Here is a 23,160-nt window from a genome sequence, read left to right as displayed (position 1 = left end):
TCTCTACCTCTCAACCTGGTGACTACTCCCTCTGTCTTTCTCCGCGTCTTCCCCTAAAACGCATTCTCAGCACTTAATATATCAAGTTGTTGGATGCCTCCTTTTAAAAGGAAAGCTGTGTTTGGGGAAAAAACTGTGAGTGATGTAAAACAAATGTATAAAATTACAGTAACAAGTTAACTGTCTTTAAAACCTCACAGCACAGCTTCTCCACACTTTGGAAATTTATCAGTGTGGTCATTCCTTTTCTGAGTATGTAGGTAGGCTTTATAGCTTTGGATACCAACTTGTGATAGAGGCAAAAGTCCATTAGGAGACGAGAGAGAGAGAGAGAGAGAGAGAGAGAGAGAGAGAGAGAGAGAGAGAGAGAGAGAGAGAATGAGAGGGGAAGGAAGAAAGAGAAGAATGGGGAGATATTGGGGAGACAGACAGATAGATAGATAGATAGATAGATAGATAGATAGATAGACAGACAGACAGATAGCTAGAAAGATAGATTTACTCTCTGGATTATTCAGTTAATGCACTGCGAAATTTAATTAAGAAACCAGTGTCATTAGTTTCTCCTAGCAGAATATTCCTTGACATTTTCACTTGCATTACTTGCAAATGTTAGCTGCCCCAGATGCTTCTTTGAAATTTCCACCTGTGCTCTGTTTAAACTCTTTTGTCTGATTTTAGTCTCATGAAGACTCTAAAATCTCTTTGACCAAGGTCACTAATGTTCCCTTCATTTCAAGTTTGTACATATTTTAAAATATTCGCTTAAATTGACCTCTCTCAAATAGTTGATTAATTTATTCTCCTTCCCAACCCTATATATTCTTGAGATTTCTTTAATCACATTTTCCTATCTTATGCCTACAATGAATATTCATTTAATATCTACAATCAGTTACCCACTGCTTAAGAGACAACAACAAATAAAACCAAACATGGACCCACTTACAAGTTACTGATGTATATTATCTCTACCAATTGTTTACTAAAACCTACTCTTGGACTGCCCCTCCCATCTATAAACACCTTTTCTTTATTTCTTTAATAATAGCAATTTTTGCTTTCAGTTACATTACTACCATTAATTTTGACTCAGGCATACAGAGGGCGCAAACCCTCAATCTAATTAAAATCAGCTCAAATCCTAGATTCATGATAGTTGCTAAGTATGATCATTGGTAGACTACTTAAATATTTTAAACCCCAGTGTTGCATTTGTAGAGTGAATATAATGCTTGTATTTTCGCGAGCTGTTCTGGGATTAAGTTAGAAAATGCATATTAAGTTTTCAAATTACCTGACAGATCACTTTTAGTGACTCTTTCCTATCCTCCCATTTTCTTGTTCTTATACCCTTGGTCTGCCTCCAGTAGATTTTCTCATCTCTAATTACTATCTGATACTCCTTCTATTGGGTGGCCATGTAACATGCAACACAAAGTGTCGAAAATAACAATCATTTCTTTTCTCACTTGTTAGCTCTGTGTATGAAGTCTCTACTTCAGTTATTGCTGCTGTCATTCTAAAGTCACTAAGGTTGGAAAATTATGGACTCTACTACCTTCTTACCCCATGAGAACAGTCAGTATTGAAATGTCAAGGTATTTTGAGGACACAATCCATGTTATATTCCTTATAATTTCCTCAATCATAATATAGACTCAATGCCCAAGAATGCTTTTTGAGTGAAAAATAAGTGGGTGAATATATTAGAATTAAGGGGGATAACTGAATATTTTATAATTAAAGGCAGACTTGTTAGGAGTCAAGTTAAAGACACAAAGCAGATGGAGAAATGCAGAAGATTAGCATAAGAGTAATCTTGGGAAGAGAAAGGGAAAATTCATGAATTTCAAGATGAGTCAATTACTAGGGATAATAAGGACATAAGGGCAAGTGTGAAAGTGGAGGTAGAACCCCCAGGGGACAAGTTGTCCTGACTCATATGCAGCACAGGCATGTGTGTCCTAGTTCCTTTTCCTCAGAAGTACATGAGAAACTTCTGCTGTGAATGACACTTCTTGTCATTGCATCCATACCCTCCAGCCATCTGTGCTCCAACATGGTGCCCCAGGGAGAGGAGCCTGCCATTGTTCCTGCTCACTGCTATTGCCTCATTTTCACACCTTTAACCAACCTTCAATATGCTTTATCATTATTCACTTGGTGGAGGAATGGTATTCCCCATGGTCCAGCACTTTTAAAATCAAACTGCCATATTCACATGTCATGAGTCCCAGGGACTGCTGTGCAAAGACAACACCATTACAGAAGTATGGAGAAAATGAATCAATTTTAAAATAAATGTTATTGTATGTAGAACAATTTGAAATAAGCATTGAATCTTCAAATAACCATTCTACATAGGAAAGAAAAGCTTGCCACTGTCAGAAGGCATACATAAGCTACATTGTTCATCACTAAAATTTAAACAATGTATTCTCTATTCACACCATTTTGTCTCTAGTATAAATTCATCAAACAAGAGTAATTATTCCAGCATATATAATATAGTATGTACGCACATGAGAGTTTGGTAATAAAATATAAAAATGTGAATCTTTTGTTCTTAATTACATTGACTTTAAAATAATAGATTAAAGAATGCTGAACCTTATATATTGGCCACAAAATAGTATTTCACATTGAGAACTTTAGGAATTTTTTTTTATGTAAACTTCCACAAATGCCTATTTCAATTTTAGATTAAAAAAAAAAAATGGGGGAGTACTAGGCGTTGGTCCCAAGGCCTAGCACATATAAGGCAAGCATGCTACCACCGTGCTACATCCCAACGTCTAAAACTGTATTGTTGTCTGAAACTAACTTATTAGTTTTCTCCTGGCCAATACATTTTTAGAAATAATTAAACATTCCTGAGGGAGGTTATCAGGTGCAGCACAAATGTAAATTGTGGGAGAAGTAAGCAATAATATGTCTATAATGTAGTTTTTTTTTCTCTTCTTACAGGCTAGACCTGTCCATTCCATTTATATTTTGAAATGTGTCAGACATACATTTCCTTAAGATGTATGTAGTTTCCACTTTCCATTCTTTTCCTGTTTTTTTTCTTTTTTCAGGTATTTTGCAATATGGATGTGAATGGGGGAGGTTGGACTGTAATCCAACACCGTGAAGATGGAAGTCTGGATTTCCAAAGGGGCTGGAAAGAATATAAAATGGTAAGATGGAAAAATTTTATAGTGCTTTTGATGTTTTATCATAAGATTTTCTTCACCCACAATATATGATAAACCCTGACCTTGTAGATGCCTTTGAGTTATTTAAAAACAACAATTCTTACATTAAAGACATTATTTTCATTAGACACAAAATGCTCATAAATCATGTTCAGTAAATTGCTTCCCTATGTGTAATAGAAATAAAACTGCATCATTATAATTACTTGGTGATCTGTTATGCACTGTCTGCATTTTTTTCCTAGTCGGAGAAACTAGAACTCCAACCCAGGCTGGGCACATGAGTGGGACAGGAAGCTGAGTAGTGTCATGAGCCATGGAGAAAGGTGGATAGACCTACCCGTGGCCTCTTTCACTTGCTTCAAGATGTTGTTGGCCTCTGAATCAGAGTGGCTCCATAAACTTCTGCATGTGACGGGCCTGGGCTTCTCTTGGTGCAAGGACTCAGGATTGCCAGGTTTCCCATGTCAAAGTTAGCATTTCCCAAGTTCAGAGTGAACTTTTAGAGCTATTCTAAGGGAAGACGTTTTCATGTATGAAGTGGTTCTGATTATTTTACATTACATTTTCTGTATAATTCTTGATTTGACTTTCTAACAATTATTCTCTGCAAAAGTGAAAACTAGAAGGTGATCAGAATGTCCTGTTAGCCATCTTGACATCTTAGCAAACAATGCAAAAATCCTTTAAGTACATGGTTAACAAGACTAAGCAAAGTATTGAAGGAAATAGTTGGAGCTCTCCTGTGTTGTCACTGTACCTATGACATTTGGATGAGAAATTCAATGAGCATTCTAAATGCAAATGAGTAGTATAAAGATACACAAGCTTGAAATCTTGACTTTTTAAAAATTCATAATGTACGATAGAAAAATATACCAAAGCCAACAAAATAGAATTCTACAATGATAACATCCAAACAAATAATAAGAGAATAGAAGGTAAAGGTGGCAACTTGAATGAGCGGTGGAGATGTTTCATCGTGAGCTCAATCTGTGTTGTCTGCTGTGAACAAGCAAGAATTAATGCATTTCGAGTACATCAGTCATAAGCTGTTAAGTCACAAACATGCACAATTCATCAGGGCCTGTCACAGCCTACTTACATCAGGAGTATGTGCACAGTGTACTTTGTATCCTGGAGGTTTTTAAAAGAATAGACTAGCCCAGAGTTTGCAAGCAGCATGTTAGAATTCAGGAAAAGAATGTCTAGATCAGGTGACTACAACAGAAAATAAAACTAGATACAGATTCAAATCATTCTGACTTACAGTATTATAGCTCTCTTAAAGCCTTTCTTTCTCCTAGAAACAAAATAGCAAGATTCCACAAAGGAAGGTGTGTCCATGTGGGTCTTTACGAGCTCACCTACTGCTCTCTACATTCATGAAACTTGCCTCAAGCTTCCTCAGCTGAAGGGGAAGTCAAACTTGTATGCATGTAGCTCTTTCTGTCTGGTTTTACTAGTCTCCACTCTTGGGACACTGGATGTAGCCATGAACTTTGATCCCTCCCTTGTGGGTGGCTGTCCCTCTGTCCTTTACATCCTACTGATTGGTATCAGTGGGCTGCCTCTTTCCTAATAAGTTTTTCAGAGTTTTGTGTTAACATCATGAACCCAAGAAATTACAGAATAGCTTTTTATTTTTAAGCCCCTCCCAATATGAAGGTGTCACAAGACTTGATTCTCAGCATTAGCTTTAGCCCTGAGGAACACTTTTGAACTCTTGTTGTCTCTGAAGCCTTCCTCAGGAGGAAATCCAGCAAATCTGGGTTACAGACTTGTAAAGACATTTACTGAAGAGAGGGAAGTCTGTGGTAGTTCTTCTAATGGGGCACTTAGGGACTATGGGGACACCACACTCACCAAAAATCCTTCTGCATATAGCCAATGAACCAGAGAGTCCCGACAACTTCTCTAAGTGGCAGCTTTTATGACAGGCAGTCACTAATTCCCTGGGGACAAACTTGGTTTGTTTTGAAGACAATTGTCCCTATAAACAGAGCTTCCTACCGAAACAAGCATTTCCTTGAGAGCACCTAGGTACTTTCTTGGAGTTCTTGTTTCTGTAAAGAACTTAAAAGCATCTTTTAAACATGCATATATTGAAAAAATACATAAGAAATTAAAATTCTTTAGATCAAAATTTCTTCCCATCTTTCTTGGGCTTAGTGTCTCAGCCATGGAAGGAGATACTTCTAACATGAGCTCTAACTGTGAAGTAAAAAAAAAAAAAGAAAAAGAAAAAAGAAAGAAAAGAAAACCGGCCTTGTCTACTTTTTTAAAATAATTTGTATGAAAGAAAGATGAAGCCCATAGGATACAAGGACTGTGTCTGGTTTCAATTTTGTTTCTTCTATAAAAAGTCAACACTTCCTGTGAGCATTATCAGACAAAGCAAATAAAGTATCAGAGACAATTATTTTATTAACTTGGAAAAAGGACAAGCTGCAATTGAGCATTTCTTCAGGTTTTGGCAAAATTAATGAATATTGGTCCTTTCCTCTCCCTGTATTTTAAAAGTGTAATGTGACTCTGGAGGCCAGTTTGAAGTCAGCAGTGTTTTCTTTAAATTCCAGTATCCTCCCTTTATTAACCTACTGGAAGACAAAATTAATCAGCAGTGAACCTGATTCCTGGTATCGGAGTTCTTTGTGCAGTTGTGACTGACCTAAGTGAATGTACTCCTTGCATTTTATTCACTGCAGAAGAATCTCATCCTTTTCTAGTGTTTGTCTCTGCCTCCTTAACATCATCAGAACAGAACTCTGTGTATGATTTTCATTTTTCGTGTTTTGTATGGAGCATTTGAAATAAAACATTAACCTGTGATAAGCTAGTATATCCAAAAATATCTAAAAATGGTTTTGAGCTATGCATTACTATATTTTATTCACAAATTTGATTTTTTTTTTATTTATTATGTATCCAGTGTTCTGTCTGCACATATCTTTGCAGGCCAGAAGAAGGCACCAGATCTTGTTACAGGTGGTTGTGAGCCACCATGTGGGTGCTGGGAATTGAACTCAGGACCTTTGGAAGAGCAGTCAGTGCTCTTAACCTCTAAGCCATCTCTCCAGCCCTGATTTTTTTTCTGTTAGTCCCATAATCAAAAGTTGCCTTCTAGTATGGAGATCATGGCAAAGATCTTTATGTCTTTATGTCTCCTTCATTCAGATAATTTTATCTGATTAATGTATTGTTCTTAATTTGTACATAGTTCTTTAATGTTGTATTTATATGAATTTCCACACCAGATTTTTGAACATATGCATGGGAAGAGTACTTAATCTCTGCTCATAAGTAATACCCCTGTTCTGTTTGATACTCAATTCCAAGTAAAGGAACCATCAGAAATATCAATTAGTTATTAATGTGGGCATATGAACTTAGAATTCTCTGTCCTAGATCTTAAAGCACATGAAACATATAGGCAGGGAAGATGGGGAGAGACTGGACCAAGCAGTAATAAAAGGAGAGAGGTACTCTCCTGTTAAGACATGTTGACTCAAAAAGACAACTCTGACTTCAAAGGTGATAAGACATAGTTTATTTGACTTGAGATCCATCGCTTGGGAACACAGATTTAGGCTACCCAAATTTCCATGTTCCACCATGGAAGCAATTTTATGAAGTTTTTATAATAACAGAAAAAAGAAATTCATAAATCAAGACACGATGAAAAGGCATTAGGGGAATCATCAGAGAGGAGGGAGAGTCTGCTGTGGCCTAAGATGTCTTAGCGTTCGTCAGCCCTTGGATTGGTGGAAACCAGCGCTTTGTTAAGTTAATGTATTCTAAGATGGTTTTACCTATTAGTCACAGGACATTAGGTGACACACAAATGGGCAAGGAATGGCTCTTTGGAGGGCTAAAGATGGCTCAAGATAAAGTGTAATTAGGCTCTGGACCTCCAACATTGCAAACTTTCCACCATCACTAAAGGTCTAATCAGTTAATCAGCCTTGCTGAAGGTTCAGCTTCAGGATTTAGCTTCCTTCTGGTAACGTTTGTTCACAGGGGAGCAGGAAACACTGAGGAGGGGGTGGCTATTGTCTTTCTGTGACATTTGTGCCACACGGAAGCTCCATTTGTGCAAACACCTGGCTTTAAGTTTTCATTTCTTAATTTAGATCTTGGGTTAAAATACCAACATTTGTTCCTCAAGGCCATGCTCAGCTTATAATAACACCTTCATGTCTAAAAGCCTGTTCAATAATACTATTGGTATACACATTAATTTTCAGCCAAGACAAGATGCTGGGATACTTAGATGGTACAGAGTAGAAGGATACCTGTTCCTTTGAAATAGCGTGCCATCTGCCATCTTATAGAAGAAAGCAAAAAGCAAAATGTGACTGTGTAATGTGACAGAACTTCCCAATAGGTTTTCTTTAAGTGCTTTTCATGTAGGAACAGTCAGATGCCTTGGCTAATTTTCATTCTTATAATACTGTACCCGGAGATATTTTTAACCGTCTCTTCTGCAGATGAGGAAACTGAGTCATTTAAGGGAAGCTGAAAGTTCCACGGAAAATGTGTGGTAAAGGAAGGCTCCAACTGTAACAGAGATAAGGGGAGAGGTTACTTAATCCAAGCCAACCCTTGGTTCCCCACTCAGACACATGGATGTGCCTGATAAACTATCCAACAGTTTCCTTACATGGGAACCCATTTCCATTTCCCCTTTTTTTGGCAGATCCGTCATCTTCATGATGATGAAACAGTTGTTTCTGCTCCACTGTGCTTGGCCATTAGATCGTCCCCTCCCTCCACTATCTCTCCAACACCATATTGCTTCATTGTAGTAAAACAGTTTGCTCACTTAGTTTTTGGGGGTGAGGTGCATGAACTTAAAATTTGGTTTCTAGTGGCAAATTTCAGTGTTTTTCTTTTCAGTTGCTTTCCTCTGAAAGAAACAAAAAAGGCGACTGTTGAGCAAGCAATTCTTTTTTTTTTTTTTTTTTTTTTCTGGTGCTCCTCCAGACCTGCATGCTGAGAGTGAGCGAGTAGGAACGGCTGACTTGTCTGTCCATTTTTGAGGCTCACCCGGGATCAATGCTCTTTCTCCTAGGGAAGCTGGAGAGTTTTAGCCACACAACACTTTCAGCAGCATGGAAATATGTGACCTAAGAGTTAGCACTTCATCATTCCCAGCCTTTCTACTCACATTTAATATGATCGCTGAATCCTTGTTTCGATGCTGCATGGCATAGGGACGTGTCGAGTGGCCAGAGGGACAGCTCTGACTGAGCTAAAAAATTGCAGGGGAAATCCCAGTGGTCCTCCTTGTCTTTCAAGCAATTGCTGCAGTTGAAGAGAGCTAACTCGGAGTTTCAGCCCCCTGTAACTTTCCATTCTGTGCACGTGCTCTAGTGGGAAAACTTTGGGCTTCTTACCATGTAGCACTTGCTCCTGTGAGATGCTGTAAAATCTTTAGCACATCCTAAGAACTGCTGATAATTTCTGCTACTGTGGCGCTTTCACCAAGTGTGGCCTGGGTGTCTTAGGAGGAGGAAGTAAAATATGAGGGCTGGAAATAAAACCCCAGGACCCACGTAAAAATCCACAGGTTGTGGCAAACACTTGTAGTCCCGGCACTGGGAGACTGAAACAGGAGGTTACTGGGGTTTAGAAGCCAGCCTTTCCATCCAGTGATGTGAGCACTGATGCAGTAAGAGATCCTGCCTCCAGAAGTAAGGTGGAAAGTGGGAAGGTAGACTCAGTGAAGAAGACATCAAATGGCAAGCTCTGGCTTCCATATGCACTTGTGTGTGTATGTGTGAAGACTTACACACACACACACACACACACACACACACACACACACACACACATACACACACACACACACACACTGAAGTACCTAACTTTAATGAAACCGGTATTTCCCTCTGAATGCAAATAGTCTTTAGAGGACTACATATTCATTGTCATCCAGACAAATATTGTGCAATTATTCAAAAAATTAGTTAAAACAGAGAATAACTTTGAAACTGTCCACACACATACTAACTTTCAAAGTTACGAGTGTGTGTGTGTGTGTGTGTGTGTGTGTGTGTGTGTGTACGTGCAGCAATCTTTGGGCACTCTAGGCGTTTGCTCTAACCACTGCGCTGAAGCACCACACACTGAAATCTGATAGTATTTCGATAGCAGACCTGACAGAAAAGGATTTGATATCAAACACTGCTGGTTATTGGAAAGTAGTTCTATTGGAAGAGGCATTGGAACAAATTTAGAGAATTATTGGTGGACACTGAGCATGCATCAGCATATTCTAACAAAGAAATAGGGAACATTGATTGCTTTCTTAGGTTGATTAATGGAGGAAAAGTTAAGGAAATGTCTGTTATACTTTAAAATTGATATAAAGTTGGAATAGATATAAACATTTTCCATATTGTATTACCTGTGTTGCGACTATCAGTGCTGCTGTAATTATTATAATAATCCTTCACACTTCAAAGCATGGATTAACCATTCATTAATAAATGCCTCAATTAACTGTGGTCCATTTTTTCATAAAACAACCAAGTATATACCCTGTGATTACAGGGCCTGGTCTTTTAGTGGTAGTGTGTGTAAGCATAGTTAAGGAGTCTGTCCAGATGCAGATTGTGTGGAATGTTCTCAGATCCGTAGTCTGAAAGCTGATACTGTTATTTTACCAGCTCTTGGTTGTATGGCTCAGTCTTGACAGAATGGTCTCTGAATATTGGTGCAAAGTGCTCTAACATTTGTCCTTCTGAGTTCTTCCTTCCCTTCCTTCCTCCCCTTCAATGTCTGTGAAATTTATTGCATGCCACTTCTCATTAGTGTTGGGAAATTCACAAATATAGCACAGCTTCTATTGCTCGGATCTCAAAACAGCTTCAATAGGACAGATGTGTCCATAAGGAATTAAAGTGATCATCAGGTATTGCCAAGGAAGTGATTTCTGAGCAACTGTGAAATGCCCCAAATCTTTATCAGCAATTTCTCAGGTTCTTTCTTTGTCAATATCTTCAATGTCAGCCTTGGGGAAACACCTCTCTCTCTCTCTCTCTCTCTCTCTCTCTCTCTCTCTCTCTCTCTCTCTCTCTGCCTCCCCTCTCTCCCTCTCTCAATATTCCTTCCTCCTTACCTCCATTTCTCCCTTTCCCTCCCTCTCCCCCCCCCCCCCCATACACACATACACAAAAGAAAAAAATGAAATTTTGACATTGCTGATTGAGGTGTCTCCAAAGAAAACCATAAGGCCACAATGAGACTTGAATACAATGAACTCAACTCAGTTACTCACTGGCCCCTATTACTCATCATTCTGCCTTCAAATCCAAATCTTTGCCAATGAAGAATCTAAGTGATAACACCCATTGGTTTCTAGACTTGACTATTAAAATTAACTGTGAGGTCACTAGAAGAATTGAATCATCTATAAAATTATAGTATAATTTGGATCCTGAATAATGATAACAACAAATACAATACTAGTAAATAAAAGGAAGTATCCTTATAATAATAATTGGAAAATGTTCAAATTATGTTTAAAATGTCAACTCAGTTTTTAAAAAACTGTCTAAAAGAAGTTTGAATAGATAATTTTTTTTGGTTAAGCCTAACTAGATTGATTTAACTCAAGAATGTCATAATAAACAGGTTTCTATGATAAGAATTTGATGTCAACTTCAGCCGAAGAGTAATAGAATAAGATAGTAATTGAAATAAAATATGAAAAGCCAACAAAGCTACTTGTAAAAGATAATTTGTATTGCTATTTAGAAAACAGATTTGAACAGGACAAAATTCCCTCTGGAGTAACAAGTGAGTGTCTCCCTTCTTTTGCAGGGCTTTGGGAATCCCTCTGGTGAATATTGGCTGGGGAATGAGTTTATTTTTGCCATAACCAGTCAGAGGCAGTACATGCTGAGGATTGAGCTGATGGACTGGGAAGGAAACCGAGCCTACTCACAGTACGACAGATTCCACATAGGAAACGAGAAACAGAACTACAGGTAAGCTACATTCAAGAACTGCAACAAGCAGTCTTTGACCTTACCATCAAGGAGCTTTAGTTTAAAAGCAGGAAATAATGCAGATGGTGCCCGACAATGAAAATTCAACTTGTTTGTCTAGGCCTATGATGATGAGATACAGAAAACCCATGGTAAGGGCTTCTCACAGTCTCCAATGTTAGCCTTTTTTAAAAAATTAATAATTTACTTTATATACAGACCCTAGTTTACCCTTCCTACCACCCTTCTACCACTCCCCTCCTCCCTGACCCCCTCTGCCCTCCAACTCACTCCCCTATTCCGAAAAGAGCAGGCCTCCCATGGATATCAACATAATATGGCATATCAAGTTGCAACAAGACTAAGCACTTTGCTTTGTATTAAGGCTGTGCAAGGTGACTCAATATGAGGAGTGGGGTCCAGAAAGCCAGCAAGTAAAACAGAGCCCCTGCTCCCACTGATAGAAGTTCCACAGGAAGATCAAGCTATACAACTGTAACATACAAGCAGAGGGCCTAGGTCAGTTCCGTGCAGGCTCCCTGATTGTTGGTTCAGTCTCTGTGAGCTCCTATGAGTTCATTTAGTTAATTCTGTGGGTTTTCTTGTGGTGTCCTTGACTCTACTGGCTTCTAAAAATACTTCCTCCCTCTTTTCATCAGGATTCACTGAGTTGAGCCTCGTGTTTGGCTGAGGGTCTCTGCATCTGTTTCCATCAGATGACAATTGGGCTAGGCACCAATCTATGAGTATAGCAGAATATTGTTATGTATCATTACATTGACTTTTTTTTTCTCTAGCTGTGTTTGGTTCTATCCTAGGTCTCTGGGCCATCCAGCATCTGGGTCCTGGTACTCCAGGCAGTGTGTGTATGGGGTGGAGAATCCCCTCCCATGGCATGGGTCCCATAGTTTGAGACTTTGGTGTTATCTCAGTCCTAGGGGATACTGAATTAAGTGAGGCATATGTGGCTGTGCTGTAATTGCTATGAAGGTTTATTGGATTCATATATCTAAGAATGATACCAGAAACTATGTGACTCAAGGTCTTCTAATAACCTACTCTTGCTAACAAAAGATCTTAAGGTTTTATTTCCTTTATTTTCATTACAGTTTAATTTTTCAAATTACCTCCAATGTAACTACAGGGAATTTTTGTATTTCTGAGTGATTTGCATCAAAGGAGACAAGGCATTGTCATCAGGATTTTTTAAATAACAAACTGCAAAATAAATCTAAGTGATAAAAGCCATACATATGGTAGAACACAGAAATAGACTATACTATTGATTTCAATGGTTCTGATTATTTTCTCAATGAGCAGCTAATAGCTTAGGAAAAATGAAAAGTGTGGCTAGTAAGCTATTGTAGATTTATTTCACAAACATTTACTGTGTTACTATCATGTTCTTAGATTATGATTAGGCACTGGCCATTCTCAGTCCGTTTTACGGATCTCATTGTCAGACTCTCTGACTAAGAGCTTCTAAAAACCTGGTTAACATTCCTCGAGACCAGAAAACTATTGTAGTTTGTGTCATCCATGACCTAGCAATACAATACTCATCACATAACAAATCCTTAACCACATGTGCTTTGATTTCAAAACAGGTAAAAAAGAATTGCAATGACTTTTGATTCTCAATATTCCCCATCTGTCTTGCAAACATAATAGTAAACATCAAATGGGTGACATGTGGCTGCCTGTAGCTTGTGGTGCTACCAAACAAAGCCTTGTGGTTTTTCCATCCAGTGTAGCTGGCTGTGTCCTCAGAGATCAACTCTTTCTGATGCTTGTTTGTCTTTTTAAGTCATAACAATCTTTGGGAACTAAAATCTGACTTTTCTTTTAATGGCGGGATATTACATGTACAATTACATGTAGAGCCTTGGAGATGTAATAATAATTTTCTTAACAAATATGGATGATATCACATAATGGAGGATGAGGAATAGATGTAAGAAGTACATTTCTCAGAGTGGGAACAAGGGTATACTTTATGGCAGCTCCAGAAACCAAAGAAGAGACATTTATAAAATGTAATGGAGTGTAAGAAGAAATGTTTCTAAGGAGGTCAATATTTTGAGAGTTTTGTAACAAGAAAAACCACTGTAAAACATCAGGGGTACTCTTCTGTAAATGTTTTGACCTGAAACTTGAAACTATATGAAACTTGGCTAATGTCAGACAGCTTGACAATAGAACTAGCAAGTAATTAGTCTAGCCTTTTTCTAGGCTTCTGAAGAATTTGCCCTGGTTCCTTTCCAAAATGCCGCTCAGTTTGCTCCAGGACGTTGTGGTAGAAGGGCATGTGTGTGTGTGTGTGTGTGTGTGTGTGTGTGTGTGTGTGTGTGTATGCACGTGTGGGTTGGGTGGTCTTTGGTGGATAATGACAGGGCAAGCTTGGGGTAGCTCCATCCTCAAGGCGCATGGAGTCAAGTGTTCATTACTCTTGTGTGTACATGCAGGGGCACTGGCTTTGTCTTAGAGCTCACCACCACTACCTTCATTAAATACTCCACAAACTTTTGGTGTCTACGATTCTCTTGTCCACATGTCTCTCACACATATGACTCAGAGCTACGGTAAAATACTAAGTCTTCCTCGCTTTGGAATGGTGTCCACTATAGGATTTTCTTTTGTGAAAGATGTTTGAAACTTGAGACTCACAATTACAAAGCTAGGGCTGTGATTTAATTTAATACTTTTGGTTTTAAAGGAAAGAAAATAGAGGCCAAAAAGCACACCATTTTTTTCTCAGGGAAAGAGAGGCATTTCTTACTATTCTCTTTTCCATGGTGGTTTCTCTGATAGTATTGCTGTAACAAAGTGGGTGGTTCTGGCTTTATCTCTTACCATAACTTAACAAAAGGTACATCTGCCATAATTTCCTCTCACAAAATTGAATGTAGGATTCTTGTTTTCATCAAATAGGAAATTATGATGCATTAAAATCGAAAGCCTGATTTGGAGGATGGTTAAAGTATGCCGTAGAAAGTATTACTATTCCCTCTTTGCCAAAAAAAAAAGACTATTACTTTGAATGTAATAGTCTCATAGGCTCTTGTGTTGGAGTAATTGGTTCAAGGTTAGTGGCTCTGGGTTAGAGGGTGCTGTAGCTTTAAGGAGGCCTTACTGGATGAAGTGGGCACCTCAGCAATGGGCCTTGAGGCTTTGTAGAATGGCTTCACTTACTATCTGCTCTCTGCTTCCTGATTGTGGATACTACGTGACCAGCCACCTCAAATGACTACTGCCATGCCTTCTCTTTCATGACAGACCATAACACTTCATGTTATGTGTACAGGTGTTTTGTCTACATGTATGTCTGTGCACCCCATGCATGATTGGCATCCGGGGAGGCCAAAAGGGGAATCAGATCCACAGGAATTGGAGTTGATTCTTAGTACCATGTGCTTGCTGGGATTTGAATCCAAGTCCTCTGAAAGAGCAGCCAGTGCAAGCCCCTGTACTACTTAAATGAGAGGCCAGAACAAACCCTCCTTTCCTTGAGTGGTTGTTTTATCAGGTGTGTTATCACATCAATGAGAAAAGTAACCTATACAATAGAAGAAAAGCAAATTCCTCGAGGCTTCTCTCCCTATTTGTGTCTTGAATTAAATTCAAAGGTTTTTTTTTCTTTTCTTTTTCCTTCCTTTATAGATGTTGTTAAGTGAAATGGTGCTTTTACTTCCTCCTTCCCTTTCCTCTCTCCAGCCTCTCCCAGTTACTTTCATTTGAACCCCTCCACTCTCAAGTTGTTAGCCTTTTACTTTTAATTTGCGTGTTATGCACACATACATTCACTCACACACACAAATGTGTATTCACACACACACAAATATATATATATATATATATATATATATATATATATATATATATATAGCCTCTTGAGTCTGTTTTTGTTGTTTGTGTGGATAAGATTTCAAAGCCGACTCTGCACCAAATAACCAATAAAGGGGCTCATCCCTAGAAAAGGTTAGTTCTCTTCCCAGCAGTGAATAGTTGCATGTAGTTCTTACAAATTTTATTCTGAAGATGCTTGTAGCTATAGTCATAGACCTTATTTTTAAAAATGAAAACTCATGTTTATGTTCTTGACATATACTGATTAAAAGCAAGTGTTGCAAATGGATAGATTAGCTTAGAAATGTGCACATAATACACATATTTCCCTTTTATCCTCCAAGGAAACTTCAAATGATTTTCTCAGATGAAAATAAAATCCACAGAACCCAAGAGAACATGAATCAGAAAAAATAATAATGTAGAAGTGTCATGATAAACATATCATGTGGAATAACACACAATCAATATGAAATTATTAAACACCTCCCAGGGGGCTGGTATTATCCATATCCTCATCATCTAACGCCTGGGCTATTGTACAGCCTTCCTGCCTCTAGCCCTGCTACTCTCAAATATTTCTTTCCCACCATATCTGGAATAACTTTTCAATAGACAACCAGGTTTGGTATTTATCCTCCTTCATAGATTTGAACAATATTTTAATATCTGCAAGTGAAGTCTTAATGGTAGTCTTAATGCTTTTTGTCACTGCTAACAAAAATTCAGCTGATACCACCAGGCTTTTTCAGTCCAATGCCTTCCTCATTGTGATGGTGTTTGATAAATTTTCTAAAGCTTTCATGTCTTGCTGGTGTTCTTTCCATATCATACATACACAAATCTAACTTTATTACATGGATATATTTTCTACAATTCAGATTCTGTCTTAAATGAAGATTTCTTCCCTGACGTCTTCCCTAACAAATGCTGTGGTATGCCAGCCCCATTGTTCTCTTGAGATCTGGGTCACTCTTCCTACCTCCTGGGAATGGTGGTGGCAGACTGCTTCCAGCTGATGCTCCTTCTAGAAGTATTGCTGTCTCTAAGAGAAGTCATATCACCCAAGGTCAATATTTCTTTCAGTAGGCAAATTGTGACTGGTCAACACAGGAGTGTAAAAATACTCCAGTCCCCATTCAAGGACAAAATGTACAATCTCCTTGCTTAACTTTGGTTTTAGGAGGACCTCTCTGGCCACACTGTCCTGATCCCTTCACTATACCATGAAAAGTAGAAGCAGTCCACTCTAAATCACCTATACTGATTTTCCTGAGAAACGTGGTACCCTCATTCTCAAGCCAATTTGTATCCTGTGCTTCTATTGACTCATGAATAGCTCTCTGGCATCAGTATTCTATCATATCATTAATAAATATTAACTAATTCTAGCTAGCATTCTCTTTCTCTATATGTTACACTTATTTTTGCTGTCTGTGTGTGTGGGAACAATTTCCACAAAATTCAAGTTATATCTGTTAGCAAAATTACCAAGAGTTGATAAATCATGTATGTGCACATGTACTTATTATGTATTACATGCTCTGTTTTCACAGAAGAAAACCAGGCCATAGCACTTTGCATAAAGTCACTACAAGGAAGGATTTGAAGTTTGCTCTTGTAACTGCCCACTATGTATATGACCATTTCACAATAAAGGACAATTCGTTAGCTAGTGTTTTAAAAAATAAAATAAAAACACCTAGTCTACGACAGCATGTTTCTTCTAATCTTGGGTTTTGTTTGTTTGTTTGTTTTTGTTATTGTTTTTGTTTTTTTAGCACACATTGCCTCTTCTTTTCTGCTCAATTTTCTTTCCCTTTATCCTTCCTTCCTTCTTTTCTTCTCTTCCATTCTTTCTGTGGTTTGAGATAGTATCTCAATCTGCCAGCTAGACTGGCCTTGCAGTTTACTCTATAGGCTTATTTACAGTGGCCTTAAACCAATGATAATGCTCTTTCCTTGGTCTCCCAAGGACTGGACTACAGGTGGGAACCCACAGGTTGATATGGGTCTCAACTTTCCAGCCCCATAAATTAGAGTGTTTGTGAAGCTTCTTGAAGTTTAAAAATTATTTTTCTAGATTGGTACTTTTAAGAAGATTAAATTTTAACAGTTTGAAATTTTGTCTGCATGTGTGTGTGTGTGATCACTATGTGAGTGTCTGGTGCCTGCAGAGGTCATAAGAGTGTAACAGACACTCTGGAACTGGATTTATGGATGGTTGTGAACCACCATGTGGATACTGTGAACCAAACCCAGCTTATCTGCAAGAGCAACAAGTGCTTTTACCTGCTGAGCCATCACTCCAGCTGTGACTGTACTTTTGTTCATACATTTCTAGTTTATGGGTTTGAATTACTTAATAAACAATTGGATTTTTATGTCTCTAATAAATATTTGAGTTTCTGTCAGTTTAGGGATTAAAGTGGCCTTTTACTTCTCATAAAAGTTTGCTATCTCAACACAAAGTTAAAAAACAAATATACAATCATCAACACAACAATAAATTCTACTTTCAAAATAACAGATTAATTGTGGAGTTGAAAAGATGCTGTGCTCAGTAGATTGAAAAGAAAACAATTCTGTAATGAGAATCAGAGCTGTGTAGGCTCTAAAGAAATCTGGGTTCATTGTCTGTAAAACCAACATGAATATTCTAGTCATGGTTATTCAGGAAAACAGAGCTGTGGTGCTTGCTATGGAAATTTCATTGAAATAAATGCTTACCATGTGGCTTGGTGAACAAGCCAGGACAATATGTTTTGACCATGTTTACCTCCTCTCCCCCAACTCTTCTTAGATCCACCCGCCTTTCTTATCCAACCAATTTTGTGTCCTTTTTTTCTTTTTAATCCTTCGAGATCAACTTGTGCTGCCCAAATAAATATTCTTGAGTGTATCATCTTCTGCTGAAGAATAGTATACACATTGGTGATGACAGTGTTAGAGAAAATTGTCTCTTCCTATCTTAGCAGCTAAAAATTGTCAAAAGCTCCATAGATAGAAGTGGGATTGTGCACCACATTTCCCTGTCCATAATGGAATTGGGTTCACCTTTGGCTTGTACAAGTTTTGTACATGGCGTCCCAACCATTGTGAGTTCATGTGAACGACTGTCCTGCTTTGTCCAGAAGATGTTTCCATGTAGTCATCCACCATGTCTGGGTCTTAACATTCTTTCCATTCCTCTTACACAATGGTTCTTGACTCTTGATAGGTGGTGGTGGTAGTGGTATATATGTTCCTTTAGAGCTGAAAATTCTACAGTCTGTTTTTCTATGTACCTTGGTCAGTGTGGGTCACTGTGTCAATCACCATCTATTACAAATGATGGTTGAGAGATTCACTGATTTATGGATATAAAGATAAGCAATTGGGGTCCATTTAGAATGATGTCCATTTATCTTCATAATAGTAGGCTTTCTCCTAGTGTCTACGACCTGTCCAGACTAAGCCTGATAATAGTGCCACAGATGGATTTCATCTTGTGAGAGCAGGACTTGAATCCAATCAGATAGTGGTTGGTTACTTCCATTGTGTTCACGTAACTGTTGCAAAAGTGGGGATGTCTTGCCAGGTCAGTCTGGATATGATTAATTATTACCTTTCTCCTCCAGTAACTTGTGTAGTTCCTTCCAGTACTATGAAAGCTAACTAGTAAGGATGAAGTTTCCAGACTTCTCCCAGTGGCATTTTGACATTTTCTATGGCTCGAATATGTGGACAAACACTTTATTTGTACTTATTAAACAAAAAGAAGTGTGGGAAACAGGGTCCCCAAATAAGCAATCTAACAGTAGTATAATTTAGCTATATCTTAGGCAAATTACTGATCATATTTATAACTGAATTATCTTATCTTTTTGTGAGAAAATACTCTCATCAGAAATACTATATGGCAAACGTAAATGCATTTAGGTTTTTTAATTCAATTTATTTTGATGAGGGGATGGAGAGATGGCTCAGTGGTTAAGAGCACTAGATGCTCTTCTAAAGGACCCAGATTTGATTCCTGCAATCCATACTGCAGTTCACAACCATCTAAAGCTCCATTTCCAGGTGATCTGATGAGCTCATCTGGTTTCTGTGGACAAAAGGCACATACTTGGTGCACAGAAATACATGAAAATAAACATGCATACACATAAAAGTAAATATAATAATTTTAAAAAAATTTATAATAATATAATCTGTCTTGACATTTACCCTGTGCCTGGAAGTTTCTCCAGTCCTGCCTGGCCCAGCAGTTCTGTAGCTGCTTATAAAATGACTCAGATGCTTTAATTACAAACTGTATGGCCTAATGGCTCAGCTTCTTGCTAGCTAGCTCTTTCATCTTAAATTAGCCCATTCCCATTAATCTATATGTTGCCATGTGGCCATGGTGTTACTAGTCTGCTAGCATCTTGTTGCTCCTTGGGTAGTGTCTGGCGTCTCTCCTACTCTCCTTTCTTCTCTTCCTTCAGTTGGAATGTACCGCCTAATCTTATTCTGCCCTGCCATTAGCCAAACAGCTTTCTTTATCAACCAAGCAGAGCAACACATATTCACAACATACAGAAAGACATAACACAGCATCACCCCAATATCTTAAAAGCCTCCTTTGCTGCTTACTGTTTTTTTTATTTATTATAATTCAGAATCTAAACCAGATCCACTTTATTGCCTTGGTCATAACTCTAAATATCTTATACCTAGGACATACTACCATGTACTAAAAGCTGGCCAAGAATGAATGTAAATTAATAAAAATTGATAGTTTTTATAGAAAACTGATATTATTAAAGATATCAGGGTTTTTTTTTTTTTTCAGGACATTTCTTTTCTTGATTATTTTTTCTTAATTAGATTCAACTGTATCTTTTAGACCAGTAATTTGTGCATTTCACATTCTCTGACACTCAAACTTATTAGAAGTCCATTTATTCTATGTTTGGTTGGGCTAAGTTAAAAGATTTATGAAAAAGCAGAGTTTATAAAATTTATTTATTTGCTTATGTATTTATTTATTTTTGTTTTTTTAAGACAAGGTTTCCCTGTGTAGCTTTGTGCCTTTTCCTAGAACTCACTTGGTAGTCCAGGCTGGCCTCAAACTCACAGAGATCCACCTGGCTCTGCCTACCAAGTGCTAGGATTAAAGGCGTGTGCCACCATTGCCTGGCAAAATTTATTAAACTAATAAGTTTTGAAATAGTTTTAGCTTTGATCCTTCTCTTGCTAATGTCTTGAATGATTGTGATACATCACTGAAAACTACTATTTTATGTTACTATAACTTAAAAGTGTGATTTATTATTTTAAAACAAATTTAACTATGTTACTACTTTCAAGAAAAAAGAACTGAATAAAGACTTTCTAACGTTAATGTAAAAACACAAAATTTTAAATATATATTTTACCAGATAATTATTTTACAGGTTTTTTTTCCACCAGATATTAGATAATTTTTAAAAAGCTGAACTTCATTTTTCCAAGCCATATAGTTGTGGTTTGGACATAATTAGTAAATATTATAGTATTACACATATTAAAATATGCACATAGTAGAAAACTATAATTATTTAAATCTGAAGATAGCATATATCACTTTATAATGCTCCTCTAATTATGATATGGTTGTGCCATTTATAATTCATATGAGTGGATATTAACTTTTGCTTTCTTCATGTTTGTAGGGTTTGAATGGTACTCATGTCAAAACTGACTTACTGAAAATCTATCATAAGCTTTGTCTGGCAAGATTCTACATGAATAGATAAATAAAATATTGAGAAAATTGTGGAAAAAGACTTGAAATGTTTTGGCCACTAATCACATCTGTTTTGCACAAGTTTTATTTTTGATTGGGACCCTTTTTTTTTTGGAAGTGGTTTGATGTAATGTATTAAATATTGCACTGGGAACTCAGACACATGAACTCTAGACTTGGATCTGCAGTTGCTTTTCTGAATGACCTCGGACATGTTGCTTCACGTTTCCAAATCGCCGATCCTCGGGAGTAAAATGAGGAGGTAAAGCTGAGGTTCATTCCAAATCTACAAAACAAATTCATATGAACTGCAAAGAAATCTCTTGAGCTTCCCATGCAAATCCGAGCCATGCATTTTTGGAGGCATTGGAAACTTGCTTTCCTTTTTTTTAGTGAAATGTTTCTCATTTCTCTGACCCTTCGGGCTACATGGTCCTGGCTGGAACCAGTAGCAGATGTTTTGAAATACTTAGAAAGTTATTTCTGCAGAACTCCACTGCTCTCTTAAATATCCAGCAGAGGTTTCCAAATTGAACTTTCAAGAAGTTTTATTTGAATTTCTAAAGCACCTCTGTCCCCATTTGCCTCTCTTTTAAAGCAGGGTCTTACTATGTGTACCAGATTGGCCTTGGACTTGAGAACCTCCTTAACTCAGCCTCTTAGGTATTATGATTATAAGAATGTGGCAGCATACCTGACTACAAATAGATTTTCCAATTTAATAGAAGTCATAATTCTGCTCGACCTGTTGATTTTGCTGTGATTATGTCCCCAAACCCAGAGATGATAGTTTTAATGCCTGGAATTGGAACTTGTATTATATACTTCTTGTCTGAAGTGAAACATTTCTGAGGTGCAACTACTTTAGAAGGCGGGAGAAGAGATGGATAATAAATAGCCACACAAGCAATATAATGCCACAAACACCAACAAAAATAACACAGCATGAGAAAGTGGCCATGGACTATTTGGAAAAGTTGGGAAGGCTCACCTGGAGTAGCCTAATTAACATAAAATGGGAAAATAGGAATTATCTGGAGAATAATGCAGACAGAGTTGATAATAGAAGTAATAGCAGATATGAAAGTTTAGAAGTTAGGTTTGAGGTGGTGGAATGGGGTCTCATTCAATGCTGAATACACAGCAGCCACTTATTCTCAGCATCTTGTATAGCTATGCATTTCTGCATAAGCTGTTTACTGCAAAGAGAAGGTTCACTGATCAAGACTGAAATTGGCACTAGTTTATAGATATAAACACAAATAATTAGTATGGATTTTGGTAACATAGCAGCTTAGCAAAGCACAAGCATTAAACCCAACCCTGTGCCTATGACTTCCTTTGTCACTGGCCTTTGCCTAGGTCCACAATACAAGGCATGAATTACTTTCAACAGAGCAGGCCTTAGATCCAATCAGAAATCAGTTATTAAAAAATAATGTGTAGCTGGGGTTATCTCCTGGTCCTGCCTGGCCCATGGTCAGGACAAATCTCTCTGACCTGCCAATCCTGCAGCTGCTTGGACCCAAATAAATACACAGATGCTTATATTATTTATAAACTGTATGGCCGTGGCAGGCTTCTTGCTATCTAGTTCTTATATCTTAAATTAACCCATCTCTATAAATCTATACTTTGCCACGTGGCTTATGGCTTACTAGTACCTTACATCATGCTCCTCATTGCAGCGCCTGACAGGGACTCCTGACTCAGCCTTCTACTTCCCAGAATTCTCCTCTCTCCTCATGTCACCTACATTATATTCCTGCTTGGCTACTAGCCAACCAGTGTTTTATTTACCAGTCAATCAGAGCAACACATTCACAGCATCCCCAGCAAAAATGAATTGTAGACTTTCTTCCCCAGAATAAGGAAGAAACTAAAATTTCACTTGCATCGATTTGTGATTTAGCTCCACACTCAAGTCCCTGTTTAAGCACCTGATTGAGATCATAGTTTGTTAGTAAAGATAAGATATCAATTCTGCTGAGATTAGTGATAGATGAGGAATGTTGAAAGAAGTTGAAGAAGATTGGGGAAAGACTTCCTTGAGGAAATCCCAAGAGCTTTATGGAAATGTGAATGTGTGTGTGTGTGTGTGTGTGTGTGTGTGTGTGTGTGTGTGTGTGTAGCAAGAAAGATGGTGGAAGAGGAAGAGGGAGCTTGGAATTCCAGTAAGAATTCCAATAAGTATGTGGACCAAAAACAGAGGTAGGAAAGGGCATGCCTCATTTAAAAAACAGCTACCATCTCCAAAATAGGGGTTCACTGTGCTACAGATAACAGAAGACTGTAATCCCTGCTGAAGAGTGGGGAATTACACTAATTGTGAAGAGAAGTAAACACAGGGATGGTTTTGGTCTAC

The 23,160-nt window shown here is 37.8% G+C and overlaps 1 protein-coding gene across 2 annotated transcripts in view; it reads left to right on the top strand.

Annotated features, from left to right (window-relative positions):
* Positions 1–23,160, top strand: part of Angpt1 (angiopoietin 1) — a 252,824-nt gene that overhangs the window by 197,594 nt on the left and 32,070 nt on the right. For both annotated transcript variants that reach the window (XM_036209059.1, XM_036209058.1), the window contains exons 6-7: positions 3,081–3,182; positions 11,031–11,197. In XM_036209059.1, the coding sequence (XP_036064952.1) occupies positions 3,081–3,182; positions 11,031–11,197 (269 nt within the window). The remainder of the gene's footprint in view (positions 1–3,080; positions 3,183–11,030; positions 11,198–23,160) is intronic.

This window comes from Onychomys torridus, chromosome 16, assembly GCF_903995425.1.
Source record: "Onychomys torridus chromosome 16, mOncTor1.1, whole genome shotgun sequence".
NCBI lineage: Eukaryota > Metazoa > Chordata > Mammalia > Rodentia > Cricetidae > Onychomys > Onychomys torridus.
The sequence above is the reverse complement of the archived record's forward strand: the minus strand, read 5'-3'. Positions and strand labels throughout refer to the sequence as shown.